The sequence below is a fragment of the Pyxicephalus adspersus genome, chromosome 4 (assembly GCF_032062135.1).
Source record: "Pyxicephalus adspersus chromosome 4, UCB_Pads_2.0, whole genome shotgun sequence".
NCBI lineage: Eukaryota > Metazoa > Chordata > Amphibia > Anura > Pyxicephalidae > Pyxicephalus > Pyxicephalus adspersus.
In genome coordinates, this window is record NC_092861.1 from 82,870,899 (window position 1) to 82,884,495 (window position 13,597).

The following is a 13,597-nucleotide window of genomic DNA, read 5'->3' on the forward strand; positions in this document are numbered from 1 at the left end:
TTATACGCCGGAAAATACGGTACATATAAGCCATAATTTACCCTGTATCTGTAGGCATTGTGAAAAAATTAATGTTTAAATCTCACAACACATGCTTAGCTTTTTGTTCTATAGGAACAGATCTTTAGTACAAGTATTTTATGAACAGGGATCATAAGGCCTCTTTTGCAGCACCGCAATCCAAGCAGTATTATTTGCAGGTCTCTGCATGCTTCTTTCCTTTTTGTCCCCTTAATAAAATGTCCTTGGTTCCAGCAGACCAGTAAAATACTTTCTGTCTCTTTTTATTTTCATGTTGATTTGTCCTACTTCAGATTGATTCGTAGTACTATGTCTATAAAACATATTATTTTCTTTCAGAGCAATAATGGAACACAAGGAGTTGTTAAAGGTACCTTGGGATTGGCAAATAGGTAAGGCATTTCAATTTTTGTTATAATGCTTAGCTAAACAATAAACAAGATCCCTGCCATTTATCAAAGCTGGAAGCGCTTCAAAACGTTTCGTAAATGAGCTCTCCACCTACTGGCTTATATACCTTTTACTGCACTATTATCATACGGAAATGCACCAGGAGGGCACTTGTGTGTAAAAATAAAATTTACACTGGATGATACTTTCCTCTAACAGTAACCACATGCATACAGAGACTATTAACCACAATTACCATAAAAACACAAAAAAAATTTGACTGTATAATTCTCATAAAATAAAATTGCCTAGAGCAAACTATGCATAAAACACACAAATGAGATAGCAGTAAATTTTCTCCACAATCATATATCTATGTCTTCCTAAGCTACTACTTAATAGAGCAAGACTTTAAATTTGTTTCCTCTAACAAGTCCACACAATGGCAGGAAATAAATCACACTAAAAGTCATGGATCTTTTTCAATCCTTACATTACAGTCTTGTTTATATGTGTGCATAGGTAACACCCTGACTGCATGCATGCATAATAAGTATTTCCTATATGTATTGGAATATACAAACGGCTTTATTTGCCCAACATCTTAAAAAATGCATCTAGTCTGGGAATTAGAGTATACATTGCTAGATTTGCAGGCACTTATGATAGCACCACATATTTAAAAGATCTTAAACAGCTATCATGGGTATATGTAAATAATGTTTTCCTAAGCAAATTTTATATGGCTAAATTAAAATCCAACTCCAGTTTTTTTTATTTGTAGAATGCCCCCAAGCAGCATTTAAATAAATAAAACATCTTTACAAGTGTAAGTTCCACTAGGTATCCGCATTGATTCTGGTTAAATTGCAAGCAGAGTTATTTAATGTGGATGAATGGGGATAATTTGCATGTGCAGGGTGTCATGGACTTGCCCTCTAATATTTTATCACAATGGCACCCTAAACTTACAGTGTATTGATGCAGAGGGGTTACTTACATCATCATGTGAACACTGCTGTCAGCATAATCGAGGACCCCAAGATCAAAGACTTTAACTGTCATATACCTAATCAACCTAATAAAGTCATGTAAAAAATAAAGCATAAAATATTGTTATCCGATGTCCGTGATAATTTGCAGAAGGGTTAGCCATTCAGGAGGGTAGTCCTGTGTGTGTCAAGTTTTACCACATATATAGATATTTTATTATTAATTATCACATTCTAGCAATCAATGTTTCAAACCTTTCACCAACAAAAGGAAAGGATTTTCTCATTGCAGTGGTTCAATATAAATATATATATATTACCACAATTAACCAGAAACATCAGTTCTAACACTGGCTAGGGTTTTCTAGTGGAGCATAGGTTTTCTGTTAATAACAAACAATAAAGGAGCAATAATTAGTAGAACTAAATGGTGTACTTCTTATATATTTCTTAGGATTACTCTATGTTGGATTCACAGCCTGCATGTTTGGCCTGTATAGTTTTATGCCGGTGGTTATAAAGAAAACCAGCGCAACTGCAATCAACCTTTCCATCCTAACAGCAGAACTCTACACATTTTTCTGTGGTCTCTTCTTATTCCAATACAAGGTGGGTTAAAGCACTATTTTACAGCTTTTTTTGCACTAATCATGAAGGCCTGTGTATTGAAAAAACAGTATCTAAAGATATAACTGGTTAGATCCAATAATGTATAAAAGTCTGTATACAAGGCCAAGCCCTGCCCAACACTATATATGAGCAGGGCTTAGCACTATATGTGCCCACCACTATATGAAGGGCACTATATGTGTGATTGCAAGCATAATAAGGTAAAGTATTTCTGCTTTTGCATTTAGTTGAATTTAGTTAAAGCAGGTTATTCATTACCAGTTGACTGGCAATTCATGTAAAAGGATCAAAAATCAAACTGGGGTATTTAACACAGTATGCACTGTGGTACGCTACTGTGTTGGTTGGTCAGTGCCTGGTCTGTCAGTACTGTGTCTCGGGTTGCCAGTTTAAATGATTGGTACCACAATGCACTGTGCAGGCTGTTGTGTGGTACCATGTGTTGCAATACAGGGTCTTAAGTACAGCACTTAACTACAAAAGTGAAAGTAGCTGTAGAAGCAATGTAAAATTTGCTTCAGGAAGCATTATGTGTTTCAACAGTTTGTACGAACATTATGCCATTTGCTGAGCTATAAGGAAATTACATATTAGGTCAGGTTGAAAAATAACATGAGTCCATCAAGTTCAACCACTAGGGAAATAAACATATCCCAGATATAAAACCCTATGGAGGTGGTGTGAGCCCTAAGAAGGGCCAAGGTGCAGAGTCCAAGCCGTAACCAAGTTTTCTCCAGAGCCTCTGATGGTGAGGATGTTGCGCTACTGATTACTGCTAGGTCTCGGTCCTTGGGCACAGCAAGGTGGGCAACCACGGTACAAAATCACAAGGCAGGCGAATAGTCGAGGAAAGCCTGGGTCAAGACAGGCAGCAAACAAGAAAGGTCAGGTCACACGCCAGGGGTCAATTGCCAAGGATCCAGGAGACAGACACCAGTGACAAAGTCCACTGCGGGCACAGGGAACACCGGGGACACTGGAAACAACAGGAGGCCCAGGTGACTCAGGGATATCCACAGACAGACAGGAACACTGGAACAGCACAGGGAAGTTGACTGGGAACCAACAGATTAGACAATGAGCGCATATTTATTATTATTATTATTATTATACAGTATTTATATAGCGCCATCATATTACGCAGCGCTGTACATAGTCCATAGTTGTGTCACTAACTGTCCCTCAAAGGAGCTCACAATCTAATGTCCCTACCATAGTCATATGTGATTAATGTAGTCTAAGGTCAATTGTTAGGGAGAAGCCAATTAACCTATCTGCATGTTTTTGGGATAACGCAGGAGCTGGACACAGGAAACACTGGATTAAGCCACAGGTGAACAGGAACTAGCTCACAGAACTAGGGTCTCAAGACACATTGCACAAACACTGATTGCAGTCCTAGAAGTAACTAAATAGCCAGGACTGGTCAGGAGGCTATTTCCTGATTGGCCAGCGGCATGGACGGAGTTATAAAGCTTGAAACTGTTATAAAGACTGAACTGCCTGCATACGCAGGAGAGAGATACCTGTGTTTTAGTGAGGAACAGGTAAGTGTGACAACCCCTGGTAAAATGTGCTTCAACAGGAAAAAAAATTCCTTCCTGATTCTACGAGGCAATCGGATGTTCCCTGGATCAACGGTCACTGTTATTTTCACTTTAAAGCCTTAATACCGAGTAATATTCTGTGCTTCTAGAAAAAACATCCAGCTTTTTCTTAAAGCAGTCTATGGTAGTTGCTGAAACTACTTCCTGAGGGAGCCGATTCCACATTTTCACAGACCTACAGTGAAGAATTCCTTCCTTATCCGGAGCTTAAACTTTTCCTCCGGACACAAAGAATGCCTTCCTGTTCTTTGTAATGATCTCAAAGTACATAATTGGGAAGAGAGTTCTCTATATGGACCATTTAAATATTTAGACATGGTGATCATATCCCCCCTTAAACGTCTCTTCTCAAAGGAGAATAGATTCAGTTCAGCTAATCTCTCCTTATAGCTGAGCCCCTCCATTCCTTTTATTAATTTAGTTGCCCTTCTCTGCACTCTCTCTAATTCCTGACTCCCCCAAATGTATTCCCCCTGGACAGTATGAAGCATGCATGTTGTTAGCCCCCATGTGCATAATTTTACATTTACATGCATCTATATTAAATGTAATTTGCCACTTGGTTGCCCAAACAAACAGTACATCCAGGTCTGCTTGTAAATTATATACATCATGTATGGACCTAATTCCATTACATATTTCATCTGCAATAGTGTCATCTGCATCTTTAATCCTGCACTATCCTTTTAAAACTCATTTTAAAGAAATGGGTAAATAAAGGAAGGAAAGGAACACAAAATAAAAAGCTGGTTCAGAGCAAAGTATTAACATATTACAAGTGATACAATATTTCATATGAAAAACACAGAAGAGGAGGTGATAATTTAGTGGAGGAGTGATAATTAAAGCTTATTCATGTCTTCTGCTGAATACAAGCAGTATTTTGTGTAATTCTCTAGATGGAGAAACACCTATTTTAACGACTTACTCTGTATGTTCCTCACACTACAAGAAGGCTGCAAAGTATATAATTATTCATATGTGTTGCACATTTTGAACTTATGCTAGTACAAGCAAAATATACAAGCCTATTTAGATATACAATCATATGTTTTACCGGGAGCTCTTTTTTGTTTGTTATAAATATAAATAAACTGCCATATAAACAGGAAGTACCCCATCCATGTCCTATGCACTGCATCATGTAAAACATTTTTTAATGTTCCATTTTTACCCAGAGCAAAGCAACACAGCACATATAGTGTGAAATGGTGCTTAATTATCCCGATTACCATATTGCCAAATACCACTTTTTTAAATATCCAAGCAATGTAAAAAAAGTTAGCATTGAACACTTCCATGGGTATTATTATTACACAGTTTTTTTATAGCGCCAACAGATTACGCAGCGCTGTATAAGTCCATAGTCATGTCACTAACTGTCCCTCAAAGGGTCTCACAATCTAATGTCCCTACCATAGCCATATGTCTTTAACATGGTCTAAAGTCACTTTTTTGGGGGGAAGCCAATTAACCTCACTGCATGTTTTGGAATGTGGAAGGAAACCTGAGTACCCGAAGGAAACCCACGCAAACACGGGGAGAACCTGCAAACTCCATGCAGATAGTGTCCTAGCCTGGGTACAAACCTGGGACCTAGTGCTGCAAAGGCCAGAGTGGTATCTCTGAGCCACCGTGGTGCCCTGATGCTAGTGACTCCTGTTGTACACTGTAGTCTACTCTTTCATCACCTTCATCACAGCAGGATGCAGTGTTGACCTAGGGGTTAGAAAAGGAACCTCGAGGTGGAGCTGGGGACTAGAGATCCAATATGCTTGGAAAAGTTCTTAAGTTATCTTAGACCTGCAAGAACGCAGAGGAGTTCAGAAGTGTAAGCAGTAGGACAGGTATGTATTCATTCCTTTCTTTGCAAGGATAGCTTAATTTCATTTTGAAAAATAGCAGCTGTTAAGGCGATCTCAGATCAATTGTCCCTCTTTCTAATGACTTTTGTTTACAGCGCTGGGAGAGAACTTAACACATGCAACTCAATGGCCCTGATTTAATAAAGTTCACCAAGGCTGGAGAAAATACACTTTCAACAGTGAAGCTGGGTGATCCAGCAAATCTTTATTGGATCTGGTCCAGGATTGAAAACATTTGCTAACAAAAGCTTCACTTTTGGGAAATCCATTACAGGTTTGCTGGGTTACCCAGCTTCACTGACGAAAGTGTATTCTCTCCAGCCTTGGAGAACTTTAATAAATCAGGGCCAATGTGAAGATCACTCTCAAAATTAATTGTTTGCACACAGCTTATATACCAGTTCAAAGGCATGATCAGTGCATGATCACATGACTACAGACAACTAGCAGACATGACAAATGTCCTTGTGGTTCTCTTAGAACAAGATATTTTTGTCAAGGGAACAGGTAAATGGACGAAGTGAGGAAAGGGAGAGTTTCATGGCAAAAAGGGGGGAGCGGACGTTAGTTTACTGATAAGAAGAGTACAACTAGTTTCAACATTATTCAATCATCTATATAACATAACAAAAGCACAAAAATAATTAACTTCAAGACTCAGCAAAATTCCTCAGCTCCTTACAGCAGCAAAGTCACTTTGGAAGAACAATCTCTGCATCAGATCCCAATGCGTAATAAAAAGATTTACACAATATATCCTTCATAAGCAAAAGTAAAATCTTTCACTTGTTATTGTCTGATATAAATGATCTTTCTGCCTGGACATAGACAATTACTTCTCAAAGTTGTCTGTGGTTTTAAAATGAATAAAGAAATGTACTTTTATGTGTAACATTACAGGAGACAATATTTTTTAAATTTTTTAAAAGTTTTAAAGCCTATCTCCAAGTGTTTAAGTGCTTCCTTTCTTGAGTCAAAAAGCAAAGCAAGGATATGGGATACTTTCTCTTACAAAACTATATATGCTATTAAAAGTGTCCTTTAAATATAGCAGTATCCATTATTTCCTGATGTCTGTACATAGACTAAGAGCACAATGAGCTTATTTATGTACAATGAACAGACAAATCTCTACAATATTCTGACACGGACAGGCCATTAGTCCACTGGTGACATGAGGAGAAACAGAGGTATGAAAACAAAATCTTAATGTGTTCTCTGACTGCTGCTGGGCACAAAATCATGGAGAAAATCTTTTCATGCCAAACAACACTGAATAAAGGAGCCCTTTATTTCAACCTCATTCCAAGAATAAATGATAGAAAAATGTTCAATAGCAGTTAACAGTTCTCATCTGTGAAATTTTCCAGTTTAAAAGACTGTTGATTAACAAAGCTCCTTTGTGACAAATTAATTTTCATGCTGTAATAAATTGAAGGAATGTTTAAAATCACTCAGTTCTGACAAGTGAATTGTGTAGATGCTTTCACAGTTACAATGTATCAATTATATCAATTACTGCAGTTTATGGCTTGGGTGACCCAGTGTTTATATCAGGACTAGAGCTGCAGTTTTCAAACTTCATTCACCAAGGCCTCATGCATGTATCACTGATAACATCTATTAATCTTATACTATGTACCCTATGCAAAAGTTTATTTGGATGTGGTTGTTACAGACGTTCTTACATTAGGAATTATTGGAGAAGAGATGCCTTGAGGCAAATGAACCATGAAAACTGCATATACCTACCATAAACATCCATGACAATAATCATGGTGAAGTCCAGTATCAGGGGTAGATAGAAAATAATACCAATATTAAATAAGGCCTAAAATTTGCTATGTGAGTGTGGGTTTTCGTTAAAAAGGGAAGGTGGGTGGCTTTCATTTGGACATCTGGAAAACTATGCAGATTATCCACTTCCTGGCTGATCTTCGCCCGGCCCTGTCCTACTGTAGGTCTCTTACTCCTTTTGAACAGCTATGTATGGGTGAGGGGGGTGTTAGACACACTTTATCTGTAGTTTATGGGCTGTTGCAAACTCCCCCTCCTGACCACACACCTACATTCCTAGGTTTTTGGGAGGCCGATTTGGGTCTCTCACTCTCTGTGGAGCAGAAAGAAAATATCCTCTATTGGACTCATAAAGCTTCCATTGCTAGTAAATACCAGGAAATTTGGTTCAAAGTGGTCTCGAGATGGTACCGCACCCCTGAGAAACTGCATTGCATTTTCCCAGAGGTTTCAGACCGTCGTTGGCAGTGTCAGACAGAGAAAGGCACGCAGCTTCATATATTTTGGCTTTGCCCACTCTTGCGGAATTTCTGGACCACTGTTCGGACCATTGTTCAACAGATGACAGACCAAGACATTCCCGATGACCCGGCTTTTTTCCTTCTTCAGCATAACTCATTTTCAAGGAAGCCATACAAAAGCTCGGTCGTCAGGCACCTTTTTGTGGCTGCCCTTTCCTGCATTGCTGCTAGCTGGCAAAATCCGACTCCACCCACGATTGGATTGTGGTTGAGTAAAGTTAATGAAATCCATCGTAGGGAGGATCTTACCTCCACTGTGAGGGGCACTGGCAGGAAGGTGGCTTATACCTGGTAGTACTGGTCATAATTTATGCTTACTACCGAATACCGAGGCCTTGCTTCCTCTCTCCCCCGCCCCCTTCCCTTTGTGTCCCAAATCCCCCCCCCCCATATACCATTTTGTTTTGCTACTTGGTTGCAGTGTATTATCGTTGTTACTATTTGCATCCCTTCCCCTATTTTTATTGTACCCTGTTTTTAAAATTTTAAATAAAGAATGTTTTAAAAAAAAGGGAACGTATAACTTCATAGTTTTCACAGTAGGACTGTGGACCAACAGGTAGACACCCTTACTAAGTCAGAGCTGGATCCCTCCTGTTAACATGAGCAATATGTGAATAATCTATTTCGAGGCCCATGCTATCAGTACTAGGTAACATCATCATTCTGCCAGTATTTTATAATAAAATGCCCTTAGTAAATATCAAAAGGTTTATCTGACCTTGATATGTAAGATACATTTCTTGGTTTAGCACAGCTCTGTTGAACCCACTCTACGGCAGAAAGTCAGATGGAGTTCAAAATATTAGTGTATGGCTGGGTAAAATAAAATAAAAAAAAAATTAGTACATTTTTGCAATACAGGCACGTTTTCCAATGTTTGTATCTTTTAAAATACTGTTTTATCTTGCTAGTACTGTATATTTCAATTAGGATAAACCTTCACAAGTAATGTATGTTTCTGTACTGGTTAAATCCTTTTGTTGGAGGGCACCTGCCTAATATGTGGAATGCCACTTCAATACACAGACAGCATGATGATTTTGTTTGGGAACTGCAGCCAGAACCCCAACTGTAAAACATCAGGATAACCAATGAGCCACAGTTCTGAAAAAAACTAAAAACAATAATGCTTCAGCATGCTAGTTACAATGTAAGGCTGATGTAAAAGTTATTAACTATCCAGCCAGCAAGACAAGTTCTAGAGCTGCTTAAACCACATATAATGTACCATTTTGATTTGTTCTCACTATATTGATCCAATCATATTAATCTTTTTTTTTCTGAATGTTTAGTTTTCAGGACTTTATCTACTGTCCTTTGGCACAATTCTGCTGGGACTGGTGCTGTATTTCTCCACAACAACCTATGTGGCCCAGGATCCCCGAGTGTATAAGCAATTCCGCAACCCATCAGGACCTGTTGTAGAACTGCCAGCTAGTGCACAACTTGAGCCCTCAGTAACATATACCAGCTTAAGCCAAGAAACAGAAGACGAGCCACGTGTTAGAGTTGCCTAAAGCCAAGCATTTGTCACCTATTAAGATTTCAGTGGCATCTGTTTGTCCATTATCTCTGTTTTGTGCATAGAGAAAAGGTTTAACCAGGTACTGTCACAAGAAGGGGCTGAAAAGCAGGATCATGAAAAAAGGTTTGACAAGGATGCAAGAAATACCAACCACCGGCAAACTCAGAAACACCTGGAGTCATCATTTTGCCAGCACTATTTATTCTTGGGTGTGTAATCAGTGGGTAAGAAAACGTTGGGAAAGGTGATATTACCTCAAAGTTTACTTTTGCACATGTCTTCATGTGGTATATTGCCAAGATTTTTTTATTTTAGTAAAAAAAATTTTCACCATGTAGTTTTCACAGAAGATATCCCGTCTTACACAATTATGTGATTGCTTAATTAAAGCTACTTGAGTATAATGAAAAAAATGACATTCCTACTGGTGCACTGCCAGATGCCTCTGCTCTTTAGCCCAGGCACACCTGCAATCATTTAGACTGTTGGTGGCATTATAAATTCCTTGCTGAATTTTTGTAATATGTTAGGTTTTTATGACTTTTTGTATCTTCCAGTTGCCAAGTAAATTATATCCTTGTTTTTCCATGCTTTAACTTTGATTTACCATCATTCAAAGCAGCTAAACATGACATAGGGACTAAATAAAACCTGTATCAAATCAAAAAGCAGTGTTGTTGCCTATAGTCACCAGTCAGATTTTGTGAATACGTTTCCAAGAGAAGATGAATCCAGATTGGTTATTGTAGGCAACAACATCCCCTTTGTCAATCTTTTTTTTCCAGGTTTAAATAAATAGCCTTTGTATAGTCCTTATTTAATAAGTCAAAGTGATCTGCATAGTGCAATAAGCCATGCCAACCAGCTCAAAAATCATGTTTATGTAAAGTTATCATGAGAAAAATGGTCTGTCATTGCTCAGTTATTATGCTACTGTTATGCTGCATTACTTTCGGGCCAATGATCCAGAACCACAATACACATCAGATGTTCTGTTTATTCTGCCTATTAGTTCAAGGTCAATGACCTCAAGAGTAATAAAAACGCAGTAGAAGAATGGCAGCCAAGCAACTAGCAGTTTCCGCAGGAGTACTCACAATGGCAGCCCATGCAATTCTCTCAGCATAGGTTTCTTTTCATCATTCTGACAGCTCTCATTTGGTAACATGTAAAATCCATTTTGGTTGCTTAAAGTTACTGCACAGCATTGCTCATTGTACTGCCTTATTGAATTTGCCTGTATCTGTTTTCAACCAACTAAAGTGGGTACACAGCACCAGCTCAGTAATAAATGTAATGTGTGTTTTAAACTGGCTAGACAGCACATTGCAAAAAATTACGCCGTATTTTCCTTGTCTCTTCTGTAATTCAGCAAACACAACTGTTTGATCAAGCTCTAATGTAAGCATGCTTTTAGTAAAATATTCCTGAAAGTGATGGGATTGTACCAACACTGCAATAAATGTTTGTCACAAATCCATTAAGCGTATGGGGCAATCTGTTAGTGAGAATCTATTGTTTATCCTGAACACTAATTTATATATCTAGTTTAATCTTCTGTTACACTACCAACAATGTAAAGTAAATATGGGACAAACCTAACCAATGTAAACTGATCCTATGATAAAAAGTTCATAAACAGAGGTTGACCATCAGTAAAAATCCCATGTCAAAACAATCAACAGAAATATAAGCAGATGAGGCTATATGAAAACGTTTTTCTTGGCCATGTCCATTTCCACCTGAACCATCTAAGAAGTCTGCCTATCACAAAAAACCCCAATGGAATGGTTTCAATCAGCAAAATATATTCTAGGCGCATCAAATCACTAAGTATACAAAATCTTTAGCTGTGTATAGGTGCATAGATTGAACGTTGGTGATAATCCCAGGTGAAATTATAATGTATGTTCAGCTGCTCACACCCCATGTCATTTACTGAACCGCCCTGCCGGACTACTAAACAACTATTAGGAAAAATGACTGCTGTTTTTGAATGTCCTCCATTTCTATTGACTATTGCATGAAAGAAAAAACAGAAATAGCAAGGAACCAGCATGGACCCTAGCAATCTTGGAAGCAGTGGTCTCTCTTCAGAAGTCCAACTCCCCCAGCTAAATCAGATTAGAGCTCAATGTTGAGCAAGAAAACATGAGCTTTGATAACTGCAGACCTTCCCAAAGAGCCCACTGCTTTAACCAATGGACTAGGGGTCTCTTTCTGTAGCATGCTGGTGGGAAACATTTTTTTCTACAAACTGTAGGACTTTGCAAACCTTTTTTTGATGCACATGGAAATTTACCTAAGCTTTAAAGGACAAGAAGAAGAGGCATAAGTGGCAGAGCCTTCTGATGCTGAAGGAAAATTTGAGACATTTACATGCAGACTACTATAGGTGGATGCACCACTAAAGTTGAATGGAGGGATAAGAAACAAGTTCACTCAAATTGGTGGCTCCAATAATTGATTAGTTTTACTTACCTTTCACTCCCCCACCAAACTGCTTACCTGCCAGGAAGGAAAAGAGGAACATCTGTTTAAGACATTCAAGAAATTCTTCTTTGCCTCCACATCATGGTCTGGGGTGTTTGAGTGGCCATAACTGGTAGAACTGGGCCCAAAACCCCCCAGAAATAAACAGTGTATGTACAAGGCATTTACAATTTTGTTACTAGTAACTAAGTTATTAATTTCACAACCCCTCACACTAGTTAAATGTTATATGAGCATTATGTCTTTATACAACAAATCATCTCACATACTAGTTTTCAACTGTAACGTATGCCATATTCCTTGTAATTACCTTTAAGAACTATGGTAACAAATTTCCTGGTTTATGTTTAAAACTGATGGCAGCTTTGTAATGGATGACCATGGTAAAATGACAGAATATGTTCTACGCCTGCATAAAGTTTTATATCAATATCCAGACTTTCTTGGCTAAGAATTAGGAACCAAAAGGAACAATAGTGGTCAAATAAAAGGCATAGTAAGCAGTAGTAGCAGTACCCAGAAGGTGAAGATATGTGTAATTTATTAATTAAATTTCCTGTTCATGTGTTGCACACAGACCAAAGCTTTCTGTGAAAGCAATACCTGAGACTCATTGGTTTTTCCATTAACGCAGTATATTATTGGTAATAGTCTATGGTTTTTATAGAAACGTGATATTTTACATACATGTGTAGTAAAACTGAATGCCAATTATACTATTATGTCAGTGAATGAGCAATATTACAATTGTGAAAAAGAAGAGATGAAAACCTGTCTGTGGTCCATTTTCGATTTCTGGTCTTAAAATGCCTGATTCTTTTCTCCTGTGTTACAACTCAGCTCATTTTTACATGGAGGGTGAATACCATATACCTCAACATTACCATATAAAACAGGGACTCCTTGTACTCAGCAATGGATTTATTATCATTCACTGCCAACATTCTTCACATTTATTTTATGGTTAATCTGATATCAACAAATGTTTAACCTGGTAAATATTGCAGAATCTGTATTGTTGGGTGAACCTGTAGATAATGTGCAGTAAATCCTAATAAATAGCACAAGATGTAGAAAACACTAATTCAGCATATATGTTTTTCTTTCTTTCTAAAACGAAATTTAAATCTTATTTCTAAAACGATAAAAAAAGACAATTTTTGGCTATAGAAAATATGCATTAATTTTTAGAAATTTCACCTAATATGTGGACTAAATTTTGTACAACAGTTTTTTTCTTTCTTTCATTTACATGCCTATTGTGTATTTTAGTACCTAATTAGTGTATATAATATTATGGTTCAAATTAACATTAACCCACCCATACAATTTTTTTATTAATATAGTGAGGACCACTGTATATTGTGTGTGCAAGAGTGACAACACAATGGATCAAGCTAGTTTTTCACAGTTCTTGCCCATCCCCACCATTTAAAACACTTTTAATATATATATATATTGTAATACCCTATATAGTTCTTTTTCAGTATTCAACGCTCTTGGTCACAGGGTAATTTTATTTTTAGGCACCTCAGGATGTTGTCAAAATTGGGACTTACCACACATAATTGGAGTTACATCTTTTCCTACCATTCCAATACCATACTTCCCGGCAGTGGTTTAACTTCCCTGCTACCTCATTACAGTGCTACACTACTGATTTGGTGCTCCCTTCATTATAGCACCCCCCCATAGTGATGCCTTCATTATAGTGCCCCATTACTGCTCTCTCCATTATAGTGCCCCATTAGTG

At 37.8% G+C, this 13,597-nt stretch overlaps 1 protein-coding gene across 1 annotated transcript in view; it reads left to right on the forward strand.

Moving 5' to 3' along the window:
• The window catches only part of SLC35F1 (solute carrier family 35 member F1), a 163,219-nt gene extending 152,388 nt beyond the window's left edge, over positions 1 to 10,831 (forward strand). Inside the window, exons 6-8 of the mRNA XM_072408811.1 lie at positions 361 to 413; positions 1,858 to 2,012; positions 9,119 to 10,831. Coding sequence (XP_072264912.1) covers positions 361 to 413; positions 1,858 to 2,012; positions 9,119 to 9,343 — 433 coding nt within the window. The 3' untranslated portion in view covers positions 9,344 to 10,831. The remainder of the gene's footprint in view (positions 1 to 360; positions 414 to 1,857; positions 2,013 to 9,118) is intronic.
• The last annotated feature ends 2,766 nt before the right edge of the window (positions 10,832 to 13,597 follow it).